This window comes from Rhincodon typus, chromosome 9 (assembly GCF_021869965.1).
Source record: "Rhincodon typus isolate 14 chromosome 9, sRhiTyp1.1, whole genome shotgun sequence".
NCBI classification, from domain to species: Eukaryota; Metazoa; Chordata; class Chondrichthyes; order Orectolobiformes; family Rhincodontidae; genus Rhincodon; species Rhincodon typus.
In genome coordinates, this window is record NC_063340.1 from 18,287,321 (window position 1) to 18,308,551 (window position 21,231).

Genomic DNA, 21,231 nt, shown 5'->3' on the forward strand with positions numbered 1-21,231 from the left:
CTGGACTCGCCAAATTAAAAAATGGCTGCAAGAGCTGAGGACAATCAATGCAGAATCTTGCAATTTTGACCTGAACATGTGGCTCGTTTTGCAGGTGAATTCAGATTCAGCCAAATAGTGTGAACTGAATTTAAGCCACACAAAACAAAACACAATGAACACATAAGTAAGTGATTCTGGGGAACACTCATTGACAATTTAAACTTCCTGATCGTTTGTTCATTCTGCTTATGATGGTATAAATAGCCTCTGTCTTTTCTCCCATCCTCATTTCAGAAGGTCAGGCCATAGATTTCCACTGGTTGGTCCATGTTGACGGGTGATGTATTTCAGTGGTATACTATTGCCTTCTGCAGGACAGCTGACTGTGAATTCTCCCAGTCTTACCACCTGCCATCTTTACTAGTGCAAACAACTGTAGATAGCACGCTTCATTGTCTTAAAATATCTATTGTTCTTAGGGCTTTTATGTAGTTCAAGTGAAGAAGTTACTACACAATGCCTTATTGCACTTTCAGGGCAATTATTGTCATTCAAATGTTATAAGCTTTTAGTCAGGAAGAAAAACAAAGTTGCTGGAAAAGCTCAGCAGGTCTGGCGGCATCTGTGAAGGAGAAAACAGAGTTAACGTTTCCGGTCCGGTGACCCTTCCTCAGAACTTAAGCTTTTAGTCAGAGTTGGTTTGGAGAATTGTGTCAGGTTTTTGAAGCTGTTGGTCATTTTTGCCTAGTTTCCTAATTTGGTGTGGTAATGCTAATTTAACGTAATTATGATTTTCAATTCAGGCTGAACAGCAGCAAAGCAGATAGCCTTCCTGTTCAAAGCTATACCCCACTCCACTGTTTGGTTTTGGGGTTAACATTTCACTTCAAGAAATGTCTAACTGTCTTATCGAATCCTTTAATCATCTTAGCCTCCTCAATTAGATCACCCTCAATCTTCTGTATTCGAGAGAGTACAAGCCTAGTCTATGCAAAACACTAGGCCCAATTTTAACTCCATGCATGCCAGTAGGTTTTGAGTTAATTCATGTCACCACTATAGTTTCTGAAATATCGTCGCAGAAACTCACCAATAAGGAAGCCAGAATTTCAAAGCAAAGCCCTAATTGGACAAAGGCTAAGATTGTAATCAGGAAACACCAAATGAGGGAAAAGATGTGGGTGACACCCCCTGACTTGAAAGGAGAAGTTCAAAAGGCAGAGGCAGAAGGATGTAAGAAGCAAGATTGACTAATAAATGAGCACAATGCTGCAAGTGCTTCTCTCTGTGTTGTTTGCTGTTGGTTTGGTCCATTTTGATGGCAAGTAACCAATATCTCTTGTTGTATCTTTAAATATTGGGTGTGATTAGTTTATTGGAAGGTATTGTGATCTGCGCAATCGTTGAATTTGGTGGAGAACACAGAGGCAGCAGCAGACCTAGAGGTGTCACAGCAAAATTAAATGTGGTATTTGCATTGAATTGGAGAGGATGTGGCTTCTGCTGCAGCTCATTAAAACTTGTATCATTTGGGAAGCTGGTAACCAAAGGTTTTATCAGTGATGTCTGCTCTAGCTCCAGCAGCCTGAATTTATTGGTTTTGTCAGCCCCATAAATCACTATCAGCAAAGCAGCAAGTTTATGTCCAGTTTAGTTAGAGCATTTGAAAGTGCTCAAATAGCCACTTTTTAAAATGATACTTCACCCACTGCTATTCTGTTTAGTTTTTCCCTTAGCCCCCTCTCTTCCAACTAGTTGTGTGCTGAACTCATATGATAAAATGTGCTACTGGTCTGCAGTATCTTGTCAGCTTTCCATTACATGTGTCTTCTCCTTGGGCATTTAAATGTTGGTTAAAAATGCTAACCCTTTGAAGTATGGAAACAAGCTAACAGCTCAACCCAAAACAATGTAATACTGGAAGAAAAGTCAACTAAGTGCATTGCTTCAAGATAATGGAAAAAGTTGAATTGTATGTAATGATTTTCTATTGCTTTGCAAAGCAAAGCCCAGAAGTCTCATGTATCTTAATAATCTATGATAATGTTCAGGAGCTTGGGATTGATCTTTAGTCAAAGAATGATTTTCATGCAAAGGTGAATGGAGTTAAAATTGATGAATGTAAAGACTATCTTTCCATTTGTGGGTGAATCCAAAATAAAAGAATATAAATGTTTCAAACCAGCCAAATAAAGAATTTAGGAAGAACTCTTTTATATGATAGATGGCAAGAGTGTGGAACTTGCGGCTATATGGAACAGTTGAAGCTCAATGCACTCCTGTCTATAAGGGGTGTAAAGGGAATACAATGATGCAGAGACAAAGTAGGTGTAGTTGAAGGAGGCTTATTTGAAGTATAAACATTGATGTTGATGGGCTGAATGGCCTGTTTGTTTCCATGCTGTGGATCTCCTGACAACAATGAACATTGTAGACTCAATCATAACTTCAGTAACTCTCAGTTTCCATTGCTTTGTTCTAACAATCCCCTCTCCTGTCACCACTGCAGTTATTTTTAAGATTGAGAAGATATTGCTAAAAGAAAAGACATGTTGCCAGTTTTAATCTTTCAGTCAGGACAGAATTGCAAGAATACAAAACCGCGAGCGTAAACTTTTGACTCTATTCTGATGAGTTCAAGATGAAAAGCTTCAGGGTTTTCTTTTAAGCAATATTCAAGTTCTGTACTCCCCAAGCAACTACTTTAAAGATGCGGGTCCATCTTCCATTCTTATAATTCACTGGTGATGCATTTGAATAGTTGAATTGTTTGAATAGTTACTATTTTTAATGAGAACTATTCTTTCATCAGGCTATTTGTGTCCTACAGCAGAAGTGGACTGTTGCCCTATTTCCAAAAAAAGGAAAATCCAGAAGTTGACAGTTTGCACATTAATCTATAAACAGGACGTAGAGATTTGATTAATTTTCTTTCAAAATCACATTCTAAACTTTAATCTACACTTGCAGCTGTAATACATACCTTATTATCTACAGCAGGAAGTATAAGCCTGTAATTAACCCTCCAAAACCACTAATTGTGACTAATTCTACTGAATGTCTCACACTATTCAGAATCTGTTTAGCCTGCTGTGCATAGCTTGCAAATTTATATCAATTATTTTAATTTGTTGTTCAGTCAAGATTTTTGTTTATTGTCTGCTTGTTTTTAAACTCTTCTGCTTCTACCCTCCACCTCGCCCCTGTGTATTCTTACTATTCAGCCAAGATTGCTTCCACTCATATTAGAGTTTACAGTGTAAAAACAGATCTTTTGGTTGAATTGTGGCGTTGGGTGAATGGGATTTGGTACCAGTTAGGATATACACAGCTCTTACATCAGAGATGGAATTGAAAACCTTTCAGGATTATTCTGCACTCTCCAGGGATTGAAGGTTACTCCTTACTGCTGCAAGCAATCTTGAGAAGAAAACAAGAGGGATATTAAGTTGGCCTTTTTTTTTCTATTATTTGAATACTGTACCTGTTCCAAAAATATTTGGAGAATGGGTTGAGGGTGGGAAACCTTTAATGATCTTTAATTCCACCGGTTGACAATGTTCTCGTTCTGCTAGACTGTGCAAAAGCAGTAGATCTGAACAATGGAAATTTTAGGGGACAGAACAATTTGAGGCAGAAAGTTATGTAATTAAAGCAACAGATATACATTTAGAAACAGATCTCTCCAGCTTAGTTGATGAATGTTCATTCTCAACAGGACTTATTGATCTCATCAAAGCTTGGTTGAGGTAGTTTTAAGACTTCTGATTGCTAAGCATCTGCCAGAACCTACTTTTCACCCATTTTTAAAGATGTGCAACAAATTAGAATTGCTGGAGACATTGGGGTCATTCACCAAGATAAATGCTTTAGGGAAGTAAGCCACCAGCGATTGCCAGTGCTTGCGCCCTCTGATGTACAGGAATGTAACTTCAGCTCCTTAGTTAACAGGCTTGTGTCCTAGACACATGACCCACTAATTAAAAACCGAAAGAAATGCAGATGCTGCAAATCAGAAACAAAAACAGAAGTTGCTGGAAAAGCTCAGCAGGCCTGGCAGCATTCATGAAGAGACCTCAGAGTTCTGAGGAAGGATCACCGGACCTAAAACTTTAACTCTGATTTCTCTTCTCAATGCTGCAAGACCTGCTGAGCTTTACCAGCAGCTACACGGAACCCACTGTTGGCCTTGGGATAGTTTTTGGGGCATCTGATACAGTTCTGAGTGATGAGAGTACATATTGTAATGGGATGGATTAATTATTACATCCTATGACTTGTGGTCTCCTCACTGTACCTTTATGTCTATTTATTTTCACAATCAGTTAAACCTGTGCCCTCTGTTCAGTGATCCTACTGCCAATTGAAACAGTTTTTTCTTGCATACTCTTGTCAAAACCTCTCATTTAAAAAACAGAATAAAGGTGCTCAAACTTAAATTTCCTTAACCTACACTGCTTGGAGGAAAACCATCTCAACCATTGTCATTTCCGATAGAACCAAGGTCCTACATTCTCGGTATCATTACAGTAAATCTCATCTCTACTGTCTCTGTTCTTTTATATTTTTTGATTTTAAAAAAAAGTACTCAGAGGATTATAAGTAATCTCTTTCTTTTTTATTTTTGTGAAGCATCTGAGCTCTGTAACTTGATGGTGTGATAAAACAGCACATAATTTTGTTGCATAGCCGAAGTAAGTTGACCCATTGCTACAGGACAAATGTTGTTAAACTTGAAAGGTTTCAAAAAGGTTTACAAGGATGTTGCCAGGGTTGGAGGGTTTGAGCTATTGGGAGAGACTGAATAGGCTAGGGATATTTTCCCTGGAGCGTCGGAGGCTGAGAGTTGACCTTAGAGGTTTATAAAATCATGAGGGACATGGATAGGGTGACTCGCCAAGGTCTTTCCCCCAGGGTTGGGGAGTCCAAAACTAAAGGGCATAGGTTTAGGTGAGAGGGGATATATTTAAAAGGGACTTAAAGGGCAAACTTTTCATACACAGGGTGGTGTGTGTATGGCATGAGCTGCCAGACAAAATGGTAGAGGCTGTACAACTTCAACATTTAAAAGGCATCTGGATGGGCCATGAATAGGAAGGCTTTAGAGGGATATGGGCCAAATGCTGGCAAATGGGACTAGATTAATTTAGGATATCTGGTCAGCATGGACGAGTTGACCAAAGAGTATGTTTCCATGCTGCACATCTCTGGCTCTATGACTCTATTTCCCACTTTGTTCATGACTGTTTCTTGTGTATTCTAGCTGTTGGCATGACAGAAAAGACACCAGTTGGACCAGGATTTCTCAGAGATGTTAACACCACTGACTCTGGTGTTCAAAATGCCACCTTAATTGCAATCTATGGTTACAACAACCAATCAAATGACATCTTCCTGTTTAAAGTTCAGAAGATACGTAAAGCACAAGTTCAGGTAAGAAGAGCCATATCTAAGTGCTGTAGGGAAAGCAACCTTTAATTCCTCCATTCTTCTGAAATTGACCAAGAATACTCAGTCCAGAAGAAGAACACACAATTCAGAGATTCACGACTGTACAATTGGATGCAGTGACACAGTTTAAATAAGATTTGTGGTGAGCTTGTTAAGGAACCACAGGATCTCAAAGAAACATATTTATGGATAAGTACCTGTACATCCAGCATGTTGATTTCCATCACCTGAAATATGAGTATAAGGGAAGGGTAACACTGGATACCCTTCAGGGTTACAATACATCCCACTGTTCCAGAGGTCCTTGCCCCTACCCACTCGTAAGCATCAAAATCACTTTGCTGAAAACAATGGAGTCATCCAGAAACTACTGGAGGAAATATATCACCTCTCGAGTTTTCCTGAATGGCAACTCATCACTATTCAAGGGCCATATCTACCAAAATATCTGCAGAACTGTCCAGAGTAAGATTTGGAGGTGTCATGGCATAGTGGTAACGTTGCCCAATAAGTTTTCCAGAGGCTAAATGTTCAAGGGAAGTAAGTTCATATCTCTCCATGGCAACTGGTGAAATGTAAATTCCGTTCATACATCTAGTTTCCATCATGGTGACCATGACTACTAGCTTCTTTGGTTGGAAAAGCTCATTTGGTTCAAATCTGCTATCTGGTGTGGCCTATATGTGACTCCAGGACTTTAGCACTGTCGTTGAGCCTTAGCAACCTCTGTAATACTCTAGTGAACCACTCACACCAAGGGCAGTTATAGGATAGGTGACAAATGCTGAACTTGACAGCAACGCCACATCCTGTAAAATAATTTTCAAAGCTCAGAAGCAAGACACTTGGATGAATCAGAAAGCAGTTTAATGTCAGTCATATACAGACTCTGAACAGTGGGTATCAATTGATGAATGTGATTTTTATACAGGCACCAGCCTGCTGGTTCATTACTGATCCTGCATGCTAACAGGTCAACACAGCTTACAGAAAGTACAAATTCTCGGAAGATAGGCAGAACTCTTTAACCACATCCTCAATTATCCTTCATCCAGCAACAAAGAAGCAATCAATATACTGCCACACGTTTCTATAAGCTGCTCTCTCAATGTCTGTCCAAGGCTATCAGAGGCTACATAAAAGAGATCAAATTCCTGTCAAATGGCCAAGCTCCAAGAGCTGATGCTATCTACAAAGATAGAGGTCAGCACGTGGTCAAGAGGTTCACTGAGCTTTTTCAGTCTTTGTAGCAGCAAGGAAGCATCCCACAAGAATAAAAAGATGCCTTCATTTGCCGCCTGCATAAGCAGAAAGGAACAAAAACAAAGTTGCTTGAGAAGCTCAGCAGGTCTGGCAGCATCGGTGAAGGAAAAAATAAAGTTAACGTTTCAGGTCCGGTGACTGTTCCTCAGAAATGGAGACAGCAGAAAGGAACTTGCCAATCTTGGAGCAATCAGACAGGAGTGTAACTCCACTCCATTGAGATGAGACGTGCGAACAAGAGCTCAAGAGATGACTCAATAAAGATTAAGGTCTCCAAGGACGTACATCATGACTTATTGTTTGCCAATGTTTGCACAGTAGATGCCAGTTCAGAGCCGGACTGACTTGTTTTCCAAAGCATGCAACAAATTTTGTCTTATAATTAGTATGAAGAAAACTGAAGTGATGTCCAGCCTGCCCCAGGAATGTGCTATCTCAAGCCCAAAATTTTAGTCTTTCTCCCCTTTTCTCTCTCCCTCTTTTTGTTTCTCTCCCTCTCCATCGGAGTTAAGTCGTATATTGGGTCATGCTAAGAAACTCAACCACTTTTTACTTGGGTTGCCTTCAGAGGCTTCTGAAAATTAGTTTGTAAGTCAAAATACCAGGTCTCAGAGTTACCCACTGAACTCGTGTGTCAAGCATCTAGACTGACTCAGCCACAACACTGAGTGAGACACTGTTTCTGTAACTGGAGTGCCTGACACTCACTTGCCAAAATGAATCTTCTATGAAGGTATTGAGTCTGGGATGTGTTGTCATGGTGGCCAGAGGAGATGCTACAATCTGAAGTTTTGGTAATGACTTTGAGTATTGGAAGAAGCTCCCGTATGATCACTGTCTGGTGCAACAAAATTTAAAAATGAGACCTCTCCTGAAACCACATGCATGTCAGAAGCAGAGAGAAAATGGAAAGGAAATCCCAGGTAAATAACTCTTCAAAAATGAAGTCATCTGTGGTATCCATAAAGAATAGGAACAGGAGAAAGCTAATCAGTACCTCCAGCCTGTTCTGCCATTCAATAGGATCATAGCTGGTCAGACATTGCTCACATCCGTGGTCCTGCATACTCCCTGTAACCCTTTATGTTTTCCCTCTGATCATGAATCTATCTATCTCTCAGTCTTAAATATACACGAGGACTGTGCACCCACAGGTCTCTGTGACAAGGAGATCCAAAGACTCTCAAATCTCTAAGAGAAGAAATTCCTCCCTATCTCAGTCTTAAATTGGCACCACTTTATTCTAAGGCTATGCTCTCTGGTCCTTGACTTTTCCATGAGGGGAAACATCCTCACAGCATTTACCCTGTCAAACACTTAAGAATCCGATATGTTTCAAAGAGATCATCTCTCATTCTTCCAAATTCCAATGAGTAGAATTCCAACCTGCTTAACCTTTACTCATAAGACAATCCCTCCATGAAAAAGATCATCCTAGTGAACCTTCTCTTGAACTGCCTTCAATGAAATAATCTTTCTTCTAAATAAGGGGATTGAAACTGCCCACAGTACTCCAGATGTGGTCTCACCAGCACCTGGTACACCTGCAGTAAGACTTCTCTACTCTTATAATCCAACCCAGTCGAAATAAGGGCCAACATTCCATTAACCTTCCTGATTACCTGATACCCCTGTGTGCCAGCTTTCTGTATATCATGCACAAGTATCCCCAAGTCCCTCTGGAGATTTTCCTCCATTTAAATAATGCTTGATCTTTTGTTCTCCCTTCTAAACTGAACAACTTCCTTTGGTTTCTTTCTCATTGTACTCCATTTGACAAATTGTTCTTGTGTATCTAGTTTTTTTTTTAATTCATTTGTGGAATGTGTGCATCGCTGACTGGCCAGCATTTATTGCCCTGTCCCTAGTTACCCTTGAGAAGGTGGTGGTGAGCTGCCTTCTTGAATCGCTGCAATCCTCCTGCTGAGGGTTGACCCACAATGCCGTTAGGGAGGAAATTCCAGGATTTTGACCCAGCGACAGTGAAGGAACGGTGATATATTTCCAAGTCAGGATGGTGAGTGGCTTGGAGGGGAACTTGAATGTGGTGGTGTTCCCATATATCTGCTGCCCTTGTCCTTCTAGATAGAAGTGGTTGTGGGTTGGAAGGTGCTGTCTGAGGATCTTTGCTAAATTTCTGCATGTATCTTGTAGATTGTACACACTGCTGCTGCTGCTACTGAGCATCAGTGGTAAAGGGAGTGGATGCCTGTGGATGTAAGTGCCGGTCAAGCAGGCTGCTTTGTCCTGGATGGTGTCCAGCTTCTTGAGTGTAGATGGGGCTGCACTCATCCAGGCAACTGAGGGAGTATTCCACCACACTCGTGACTTGTGCATTTGTAAATGGTGGACAGTCTTTTTGGAGTCGGGTAGATGAGTTACTCGCTGCAGTATTCCTACCTTTCTGGCCTGCTCTTATAGCCACTGTGTTTATGTAGTTGAGTTTCTAGTCAATGATAACCCCCAGGATGTTGATAATGAGGGATTCCGTGATGGTAACACCATTCAATGCCAAGGGGCGGTGGTTAGGTTGTCTCTTACTGGTGATGGTCATAGCCTGGCATTTGTGTGGCACGAATGTTACTTTACTATTGTCAGCCCAAGCCTGGATATTGTCCACACCTTGTTGCATTTGAACATAGACTTCTTCAGTATCTGAGGAGTCACGAATGGTGCTGAACATTGTGCAATCATCGGCGAACATCCCCACTTCTGACCTTATGATGGAGGGAAGGTCATTGATGAAGAAGCTGAAGATGCTTGGGCTGAGGACACTACCCTGAGGATCTCCTGCAGAGATGTCCTGGAGCTGTGATGACTGACCTCTAGCAACGATGACCATCTTCTTATGCGTCAGGTATGACTCCAACCACTAGAGAGTTTGCCCCCTGATACCCATTGATTCCAGTTTTGCTAGAGCTCCTTGATGCCACACTTGGTCAAATGCAGCCTTACGTTCAAGGGCTGTCACTCTCACCTCACCTCTGGAATTCAGCTCTTTTCTACATGTTTGAACCAAGGCTGTAATGAGGTCAAGACCTGAGTGGCCCGAGCGGAACCCGAACTGGGCATCACTGAGCAGGTTATTGCGGAGGAGGTGCTGCTTGATAGCACTGTTACTGACACCTTCCATCACTTTAATGATGATTGAGAGTAGACTGATGGGGCGGTAATTGGCCGGGTTGGATTTGTCCTGCTTTTTGTGTACAGGATATACTTGGGCAAATTTCCACATTGTTGGGTAGATACCAGTATTTTAATTGTACTGGAACAGCTTGGCTAGGGCAGCAGCAAGTTCTGGAGCACAAGTCTTCAGTACTATTGCCGGAATGTTGTCAGGGCTGGTAGGCTTTGCAGTATTCAATATCTCCAACTGTTCCTTGATATCACATGGAGTGAATCAAATTGGCTGAAGATTGGTATCTGTAATGCTGGGGACCACTGGAGGATGCCAAGATGGATCATCCACTCAGCACTTCTGTCTGAAGATTGCTGCAAAATCTTCAACCTTATCTTTTGCACTGATGTGCTGGGCTCTTCCATCACTGAGGATGGCAATTATTTGTGGAGCCGCCTCCTCCAGTGAATTGTTTAATTGTCCACCACCATTCACGACTGGATGTGGCAGGACTGCGGAGCTTAGATCTGATCCGTTGGTTGTGGGATCACCTAGCTCTGTTTATCCCTTGCTGCTTTCACTGTTTGGTATGCAAGTAGTCCTATTTGGTATCTTCACCAGGTTGATACCACCTCCTCAGGTGTGCTTGGTGCTGCTCCTGGCATGCCCTCCTGCACTCTCTCCATTGAACCAGGGTTGATCCCCTGGCCTGATGGTAATGGTTGAGTGGGGGATATGCCGAGCTGAGGTTACAGATTGTGCTGGAGTACAATTCTGCTGCTGTTGATGGCCCACAGCACCTCATGGATATCCAGTCTTGAGTTGCTAGATCTGTGCGAAGTCAGTCCCATTTAGCACGGTGATAGTGCCACACAACACAGTAGAGGTTGTTCTCAACATGAATGCGGGACTTTGTCTCCACAAGGACTGTGTGATGGTCACTCTTACCGATACTATCATGGACAGATGGAACTGCAGCAGGCAGATTAGTAAGGATGAGGTCAAGTATGTGTTTCCCTCTTGTTGGTTCCCTCACCACCTGCCGCAGACCCAGTCTAGCAGTTATGTCCTTTAGGACCCGACCAGCTTGATCAGTAGTACTGCTGCCGAGCCACTCTTGCTGGTGGACATTGAAATTCCCCACCCAGAGTACAACTTGTGTCCTTGCCATCCTCAGTGCTTCCTCCAACTGTTGCTCAACATTGAGGGATACTGATTCATCAGCAAGAGATTTTCTTGGCCATGTTTAACCTTAAGCCATGAGATGTCATGCGGTCCTGAGACAATGTTGAGGACTCCTAGAACAACATCCTCCCAACTGTATACCACCGTGCCACCACCTCTGCTTGGTCTGTCCTGCTGGTGGGACAGGACAGATTCAGGGATTGTGGTGGTGGTGTCTGGGACATTGTCTGTTAAGTATGATTCTGTGAGTATGACTATATCAGGCTATTGCTTCACTAGTATGTGAAACAGATCTCCCAATTTTGGCACCAGCGCCCAAATGTTAGTGAGCAGGACCCTGCAGGATCGACCAGGCTGTTTCTGTCCTTGTCTTTATCGATTACTAAGTCGATGTCTGGTGATCTGTCCAGTTTCATTTCTTTGAGACTTTGTGGCGATTGGCTTGCTAGGCCATTTCAGAGGCCAATGGAGAGTCAACCACATTGCTGTGGGTCTGGAGTCACATGTAGGTTGGACCAGGTGAGGATGGCAGATTTTTTCCCCTGAAGGACATTAGTGAACCAGAGGGGTTTTCTGACAATTGACAACGGTTTAATGGTCACCAGTAGATTCTTAATTCCAGATTATTTTTTTTTACTTGAATTCAAATTCCATCATCTGTTGTGGCAGGATTCAAACCCGGGTCCCCACTCCATTTGTTTTCCATAGGGACCGCTCTCTCCACAACTCCTCATCCGATCCACATTCCCCACTAACCCCACCATCCCCAGCATCATTCTCTGCAACCACAGGAAGTGCTACACCTGCCCCTACACCTCCCCTCTTACCTCCATCCAAAGCCCCAAATAATCGTTCTGTATCTGACAAGGATTCAGCTGTACATCTTCTAACCTGGTCTACAGTATCTGTTACTCCCGATGTGGCATCCTCTACTTCGGAGAGACCTAGCGCAGACTTGGTGACTGAATTGCGGAGCATCTATGCTCGGTACGCTCCAATCAACACCAGCTTCCAGATGCCAGCCATTTCAACTCCGCCATTTCAACTCCCCTTCCCAGTGCCATGGCAATATCTCCATCCTGGGCCTCCTCCAATGTCATAACGAGGCCACACAAAAGTTGCTGGAACAACATCTTATATTCCACCTCGGGAGCCTACAACCCAAAGGCCTCAACATAGAATTCATCAGTTTCAAAATCTCCCCACTCCTGGCCTCACCACATGCCCAGCCCTCCCTCTCATCCCTGCCTCCTTGACCTGACACAATCTGTCCATCTTCCATCTCACTTATCTGCCCCACCCTTTCCACTGACCAATCTCCACAATGCCCTACCTGCATCCACCTGTCACCATCCCACCTATCTGCCCCCAGACCCATCCTCCTCCCTCTTTTTATTTCTGAGCTCCCTTCCCCCTCCCCAGTCCTGATGAAGGGTCCTAACTCAGAACATTGACTTTCCTGCTCCTGTGATGCTGCCTGACCTGCTGTGTTCCTCCAGATCCACACTGTATTGACTCTGACTCCCAGCATCTGCAGTTCTTGCTATCCCCAGAAGATTAGCTGAGCTTCTGGATTAATAGTCTGTCAATATCTCCTTAAACTGTTTGTATACCTCTTGCAACTTGCCTTTCCACCAATTTTTGTGTTGTTTGCAAAACTGGCTACAGTACATTATCCTGTCCTATGTGGACCAAACCTTTTCAGTTACCGAACAGCTGTTGCAGTTACCTATATAACCAGAATCCTCCCAAGCGTCCAAGGTGATGAATATGGTCATCCTCCTCCCAGAGGATAATCAAAATCATCTGCAGTATCTTGTTCAGCTTGTTTTCTATCTGTACTCAGGCCGGTTGCTGCAGTTGTATGTGAATATTCCAAAATTTGACCGTTATCCACTTTGAATTATGGAACAGAAATCTTGTATAACGTTCACAGAAATGTTTGTGTGACACTATAGTAAGATGTTTACATAGGGATTAAAGGTCACTATTTAGACAGAGTTGAATTAGTTTTAAATTAATTAATAGCAAGTTAACATGATGGTTAAGCCAACAACAGTCCGTCAGAGAATAAATTGGTTCGTTTGTGGAATGAACTGCCTGACCAAGTGGTGGATGCAGGTACAATTACAACATTTAAAATGCATTTGGACAGGTATATGAATAGGAAAGATTTAGAGGGATATGGTCCAAATCCAAGCAAATGGGGCTGGTTTAGCTTGGGTAACTTGGTCAGCATGGACAAGTTGGACTGAAGGGTCTGTTGTGATGCGGCATGACTCTATGAACTTTTATGAATTCAGTGTTCCAAGTATTCAGTCAAAAGCAAGTTTTTGAGGTTGTTAAAACTTGGAGACTGAGGATTTTCATAATGGCGGTTATGTCATTACACAGGTGATAACAAGAGCTAGTAAAATGCACTTAAATGCAGGGTCAGTGAGACATTGAGAGAATTAGACAGGCAGATTTTTTACAGAACTCAAGGAGGCCATTTACCCAATTGCACCTGCTCTTTAGAAGAGCTGCCACGAGATAGAATTCCCCTGCTGTTTCCCCAGATTCCTGTAAACCTTTCAGTTTCAAGTACTATATCTAATCAAATTCTCTTGCCAGAAGTTCCATCTCCACTCATTCAGATTTTGTTTCCAAGCTTCCTATCTTGCCCTGCAGAAGTAACTTGCATTTTCCCCTCTGGTTCTTTTGCCAATTATCTTAATTTTGCATCCTCTGGCTGTAGACATTCAACATCAGTGGAAAGGGTTTTATCTCCTTTTTTACTCTGTCAAAATCCCCTTAATTTTGAGTACCTGTATTAAATTTCTCCGTTCCTTTTTCTGCTCTTAAAAATGTCAGCTTCGTTGTTCCCTGCACATCAACTTGCCCTGCTACCAAACCAGCAAACTTCCACTGCACCACCTTCAAGGCCTTGAGCTCCTATTGTCAGCCATCATTAAGGGAAGATGATTGCAGCAATGTGTGTGGGTTGACACAAAGTGCAGTTATTTGTGAAAAGTAAGTTGTTTTTTTTTTCTTTTTTGGAGATGCACAACTGAGCAGTTACTGCAGCTACAATGGTCAGTGAGTTTAATTACAGAAAAAGCATGAATGTTGTTTTTACATCTGCATATTTACATAGAGGAAGTGGTTGCATGAGCGGCTTCAGACAAAAGAAGGAAAGGTTATTTAATGCTTTCAATCAAACTGACAATGCCCTGATGATGACTTCCTTTTGTTTACCTTGGAGCTAAGTGTGACTTAGTCTTTTTGTTAAAATATATGAACATTTTGCCAATATTTTCCTGCTCGTACATTAGAGGAATCTAAGGATTTGAAATGCTTATGCTTTAGAGTAAGATGATCATTCTTTCTACATATTAATGTTGCACTTCTTCAGCAACTTTAGAATAAATCCATTTTACATAATGCTTGAGCAGCTATGTTCCAAGGAGATATTAAAAAAAGACGTATTTTCATTTAAAGGTTGTTGCTGGTCTGAAATATTTTCTCTACGTTGATATCGGAAGAACAGTGTGTCGTAAAGGAAAACCATATAACCTCAAATACTGTTCATTTGAAACACATCCACCGCTGATTAAGGTAAAACAATTCTACACTTGTTACTTGAACCTATATTTGGAAGGCTGCTAATGTCTATACAAAAGAAAACATGGGAAGGCAAAGGTATTCCCAATGAACTAGTACTCCAGAAGCCCAGATAATGCTCTGGGCCAGAGTTCGAATCTCACCATGGCAAATAAGGAATTTACTTTTTAAATTGGAATTAAAAGTCTAATGATGTCAATTGTCATAAAAGCCCATTGGATTCACAAATGCCCTTTATGGAAGAAAATCTGCCATTCTGACCCTATTTGGTCTACATGTAATTCTAGACTCTCAACTGTCCTCTGAAACTGACTAGCAAACTATTCCTTTATGTCAAACCCTGAAAACATTCTCAAAAGGAATGGGACTAGATGAACCACCTGACACCAATGAAGACTCTAGAAACAGAAACAGTAAATGCTGCATTATTGACCCTGAAGTGTCCCCCCTTACCAACATCTGGGGGCCAAAATCACAACTAGTGCATAAAATGGGTTAACTGCCTCATGGACTAGACAAGCAACAGCCTGGCATTGTCTGTAAGATAGGATTTGGTGAGAGTCGCTACATCCTAGACAAAACCATCACCATCTGTAGGCATGACTTGTCCCATCTGCAGGACAGACCCACAGAGATGGAGGCATAGTGGTAAACAGTCAGGAGGAAGCTCAACATTTATTTTGGACCCCATAAAGTCTCATGGTATCAGGTCAAACGTGGGCAAGGAAAGCTCCTGCTGGTTACCTCTTTGCACTCCTCAACCCCACTTCAGCACAGAGAAGAATCTTCTCGACTTTCCTTTAGAATATGTCAACTCTTTCACTCCGGACAAAAGGACCTCTTCCATTTGTCAGTTCTCTTTCAACAGATTTCTTTCGCTGAACGTGTCAGTCAGGTAACCAAGCGAGTAAACTATAGGCCATTCTTACTGCACCTTGTCAAGTTAGTCTCTTATCAGTTAAGAAAGAGCGTACCTTTAAAATGTAGATAAGCATTCCATCTTGAGAGCCATCACTTCACCTCCCTTCTTGAACAAGAATTTGTGGCCTTGCCCAGTTCCTCACAAAATGCCACAAAACACATGGGCCTGAATTCCACCATGGGCTTCAGGACCTTGAGGTGACAAGAGGAACATAGGATAGAGGAACAAGAGTAAGCCATTCAATCTAACAAGCCTGCCCCACCATCCAACTAGATCATGGCTGAACTTTAACCTCGACGCAATTTTTCCTAATGATACTCCCTTATCCTTTGATATTTTTAATATCTAGAAAACCATTGGTCTGGCTTGAATATACTCTGACTGAGCCCTATCTGCTTCTAGGGTATAGAATTCTAAAGAGTGCGTCCTCCAAATGAATAAATTGCTCCTCATCTCACTCCTACCTCTTATTTTGAGATTGTCCCCCCAGTTCTAGACTCCCTAGGCAACCACTTTCCTTCCGGCTAATCCGTCAGACCCTGTGAGAATTTTGTATCCTTAAATAAGTCCACCTCATCTAAAAGTTAGTGATTGCAGGTCCTGTTTCCTCAATGTCCCCTCACAGGACAATCCCAGCATTCCAGAATCAGAGTACACAATACTCCAGGTGTGGTCTCACCAAGGCTCGATACAATTGGAGTAAGAATTGGGCTGAATAGAGGCAGCATAGCCGCCTCAGTAAATCATTTTTTCTCCTGACACTTTCTAATTAAAGATGATGGGGTTCAGAAAGTTCAGGGGTAGTCACCACTGAGGGCTGGGGGTGTGGCCTTAAACTGGAAACACCTTCAGATCTTTTTAGGAGAACAGAAGCCCCATGGGAAAGAGGGGAAGTCTATCCACAGGGAATAGTTAGGACTGTGGGGCTGACATTCCCACCCAGGGTCACTGCTGTGGATCGTGAAACCTATAAATTGGATTTCCTCCTGGATGGGACAGGAAAGTGACTTCTATGATGACCTCCCAACATATTAGATGCTGCCCCATTAGCCCCATAAACTGATTAAGCTCTCTCCTTGAAATGGGGTCTCTTGTGACACAATGGTACTGTTCCTATCTCTGAGCTGGGAGACCCAGGTTCAAGTCCCACCTACCCCAGTGGCATGTCAATAACACCTTTGAACAGGTTGATTGAACAATACGTGATCTCCACACAGTGGGTAGCCAATCTCCCTTGCAGCCTGCTGTAGGAAAAATGTCCTGGTGGTAAGACAGCTATCCTGTCTCATCTGCCTATCACTTCACCAGCCCCTTCCAAACTCCATGAAGGAATCTCTTGCAGCAACCACCACAGTAGAAAAAAGCAAATGCTCCAGATAGCTCAAGGTGTAGATACTTTCCTCATCAACCTGTTCAGAGATGTTACTGCACACCTCAAACTTAAACCTGGGTCTCCTGACTCAGAGGCAGGGACTCTAGCATTAAATTACAGGAGCCCCTTTAGCTCATGGTGTAGTATACATTTGATGGTATAGACTTGATGGGACAAAGGGCTTCTTCTGTATTGTATGATTCTATGAACATAAACTTAATTAAGAAATGTGGAATATAAAGTTTGTTTCTGTAAGGTTGACCAAGATGAGAGCGACCATAAACTAGTGAACTAGGAAGTGTTTTTAACGATAATATCCCTTAGCAATGGAAATGTACCATCCTTTGCAGGTGTGGCCTGCACATGAATTTAGACCCATTGCTCAAGGTGATTGCACCAGTTTCTATTTTACACCCTGACATGTTTTAGCTGCTGCGGAAGCTCCAACAGTGCAGAACCCACCCCTCCATTCAATTTGTCTGACTGATCACGACTGAAATTACTAAATCCTCTGACAATGTTGAAATGTCAACTGAACTCCAGTAAACAACAAAGTAATTATTATGCAGACAATCAATGCATCACAAAACTGTCGTTTGACATTGTTTTCCTATTGATGATCCTGCTTCTGCTTTCCAAACATTTCCCTCATGATTTTGAACTCCTATGGCATTATCAACTCCTCAGCAATCGTAAGCTTTTATTAAATCAATTCTCTGTGCCACTAAGTAAGTGAGACCATAACTTTATTTTTGTTGTAATTGCGGATTGTATTTTGGTACTGATAGTTCTATGGCCTCCCACTGAAAAGAAAACAAGCATTTCCTGTCTTCAATAGTTCACCTTCAGTGACTAAACATTTCTTCAAATTGAAGGATTTCAGGTGTATTGGACAGTACTTGCACAGAAATTGCACACGGCACCTGAGACATCTCCACTTTGATACAAATAAAACAAAAATTCAGGTAGCCATATTTATATTTCCTTAATTGTCCATTTAATTTTACATTTCTTTATTCCACCCCTTTTGTGTTTCTTCAGCCTTTATGGTTGAACTTGATGAAAGATTCTGAGGGACCTTAATAAAACAGAAAGAACTGTGGAAGCTGTAAATCAGAAACAAGTGACCATGGTTTGCATGTCCACCAGGACAGGTAGATAAAGAAGGGTTTAGGGATACTTGCCTTTATTGGTCAAGGCATTAAAATTTTTAAGTGCAAGGAGATGATGCTGGAATTGTATAAAGGTTGGTTAGGCCACAGCTAGATTATTGTGCAACTCTGGAATTCATACTATAGGAGGGACGTGATTGCACTGGAGAGGGTGGAGATGAGGTTTACCAAGATAACAAAGTGTGGAGCTGGAGGAACACAGCTGACCAGGCAGCACAAGAGGAACAGGAAAGCTGACATTTCAGGTCGGGACCCTCCTTCCACACTTTGTTATTTCTGGCTCCAGCATCTGCAGTTCTTGCTATCTCAGGTTTACCAAGATGTTGGTCGGGATGGAGAGTTTGTGATGAAGTATAGGAGACATGGGTTTGAATTCATGAGATATCAGCCCCTGAAGTGGGGACGAAGGGAGTTGATCTAATGGGATGGGCTTCACCTGAATCATGCTGAGGGAAAGGAGGTGGGGGGGGAGGGGTTGGGTTCAGTTGCATGGAAATTTACAAAAATCAAAGGTAAAGGAGAAGGTAGGACTGTAAGTTAGTGATGGGATGATTGTTACCAGAAAATAAAAAGAAGGGACAGAGCGTGTGACTGTCTTAGTATACCAAGGAGCCATAAGTGTAGGAAAATTTGATTAACAGAACTAACTTAAAGGCTTTGTATCACAAAACATTCAGAAGGAGGTAAACAAACTGACGGCACATATCTAAGTAAATGAATATGATCTCGTAGCTATTACGGAATGTCGGTTACAAGGAGATCAAGACTGGTAACTTAAAATTCAGGGGTATTTGACTGTTTGGAGAGATGGGCTGATGGAAAAGGTGGTGGGATAGCACTTTAATAAGAGACAAAATGAGAACAGAGTGAGAGACAATTTCTGATAGGATGATATAGAGTCTATTTGGAGGAAAGTTTTAAAACAAAAAGCAAGGGAAAGAAGACATTGCTTGTGTACAGACTCCAAATAGCACTCACTCTGGAAAAGGTTGTAAATCAACAAATAATTTCATCTAAAAAGAATAAAGCAATAATTATGGGTGATTTTAATCTTAAATTTGATTGGATGAATCAAACTGGAAAGGGTTGCTATGACAATGAATTCATAGAGTGCATTAGCGATAGTTTCCTTGAGCAATATGTCATGAAGCCAACCAGGGAACAGGCTGTCTTTTGATCTGGTAATGGGTAATGAAGCAGGTTTAATAAATGACCTCAGAGTAAAAGATCCCCTAGGAAGTAGTGATCATAACATAATCAAATTCCGTTTGTGTGAGAAATTTGTGTCAGAAACAACTATTTAAATAAGGGGCATTACAATGAAATTGGGATAACGTTATCTAAAGTTAACAGGGCAGACAGATCAGCAGTAATGATAGTAAGCAAGCAGTGGTAGACATTTGAGGAGGTAATTAATGACTCTCAGTAAAACTACATCCCAGTAGGGAGGAAATATTCTGAGAGGGGAAGCCAAACCTGGCTAACCAAAGACGTTAAGGAGAGTGTAAATTTGAAAGAAAAAGCATGTAGGGAGCCCAAAGTCAGTGATAGAGCTGAAGATTGAATAAATTCAAAACCCAGCAAAACAGGACTGAAAAGATATTAAACTATGAAGGCAAACTACTGAGGAATATTAAACCTGACGATAGAAGGTTCTCTAAATACATAAAATGGAAGAGAAAAGTCAAAGTGAACAAAGGCCCCTTTAGAAAATGAATTTGGGGAGATAGGAACAGGAGGTGGCAGAGGAGCTGAACAGATATTCTGCATCAGTCTTTATGATGGCAAATACTTGGAAAATTCTACTAATGTTGAAGAATAAGTGGTGAGGAATTAAGTACCATCACTATCACTAGAGAAGTAATATTCAATAAACTAATGAGGCTAAAGAAGGTAAGCTCCCTGACCTTGATGGCTTCCATCCTAGAATCTTTAAAAGGGGTACCTACAGAGATAGTGATGCATTGGTTGTAATTTTCCAAATATCTTTGGATTCTGGAGAAGTACCAGAATACTGGAAAACTGCTAATGTGATACCCTACTCAAAAGGCAGGGAGGTAGAAAGCAGGTAACTATAGGCCGATTATCTTAACATCCATTTTTTGGAAAATTATTGGAATCAATTAATAAGGAAGTAATAGCACACTTGAAAAATCATAATTTAATCAAGCAAGTCAACGTGGCTTTGTGAAAGAGAAATCATGTCTGACTAATTTATTCGAATTTTTTGAGGAATTCTCAACCAGAGTGGAAGAGGAGAACCAGTGGGTATGTTGTATTTGCACTACCAGAAGGCTTTAGACAAGGTACCTCACCAAAAGTTGTCATAAGAGCCCAGTGTTAAAAGTAGTATATTGGCATAGATAGAGAATTGGCCAATGGACAAGAAACAGGGAGTGAGGATATAGAGTTCTTTTTCAGATTGGCGACCTGGAACCAGTGTAGTTCCACAGGAGCAGTGCTGGGACCACAGATGTTTACAATGTATGCATTAAAGACTTGGAGGAAGGAAGTGAATGTACGGTAGTCAAACTTTTTTTTGCAGATGATACAAATAGGTGGAAAGGCAGGTTGCAACAGGGTACAAACAATTTACAGAGAGCAGTTGATAAGTTAAGTAAATGAGCAAAAAATTGGCAAATGAAGTATAATGTGGTAAAATGTAAAATTCTTTCCCCTTTTATTTAAGGAAAGATAACATTTCATTAGAGGTAATTGACAGAAGGTTCAGTAGGATGATCCCCAGAATGGAGGGGTTATCTTATGAGAAAAGGCTAAACAGGTTGGGACTCTACTCAGAGATAGTAGGAACTGCAGATGCTGGAGAATCCGAGACAACAAGGTGCAGGGCTGGATGAACACAGCAGGACAAGCAGCATCTTAGGAGCAGAAAGGCTGATGTTTCGGGCCTAGACCCTTCATCAGAAAAGGGGGAGGGGAAGGGGGTTCTGAAATAAATAGGGAGAGAGTGGGAGGCGGATAGAAGATGGATAGAGGAGAGGATAGGTGGAGAGGAAACAGACAAGTCGAAGAGGCGGGGATGGAGCCAGTAAAGGTGAGTGTCGGTGGGGAGGTAGGGAGGGGATAGGTCAGTCCAGGGAGTACGGACAGGTCAAGGGGGCGGGATGAGGTTAGTAGGTAGGAGATGGGGGTGCGGCTTGAG

General features: G+C 41.9%; 1 protein-coding gene across 2 annotated transcripts in view; it reads left to right on the forward strand.

Moving 5' to 3' along the window:
* Window positions 1-1,203: 1,203 nt before the first annotated feature.
* The window catches only part of LOC109936544 (cystatin-F-like), a 32,637-nt gene continuing 12,609 nt past the window's right edge, over window positions 1,204-21,231 (forward strand). For both annotated transcript variants that reach the window (XM_048601130.1, XM_048601131.1), the window contains exons 1-3: window positions 1,204-1,303; window positions 5,246-5,415; window positions 14,480-14,596. In XM_048601130.1, coding sequence (XP_048457087.1) covers window positions 1,240-1,303; window positions 5,246-5,415; window positions 14,480-14,596 — 351 coding nt within the window. In that variant the 5' untranslated portion in view covers window positions 1,204-1,239. The remainder of the gene's footprint in view (window positions 1,304-5,245; window positions 5,416-14,479; window positions 14,597-21,231) is intronic.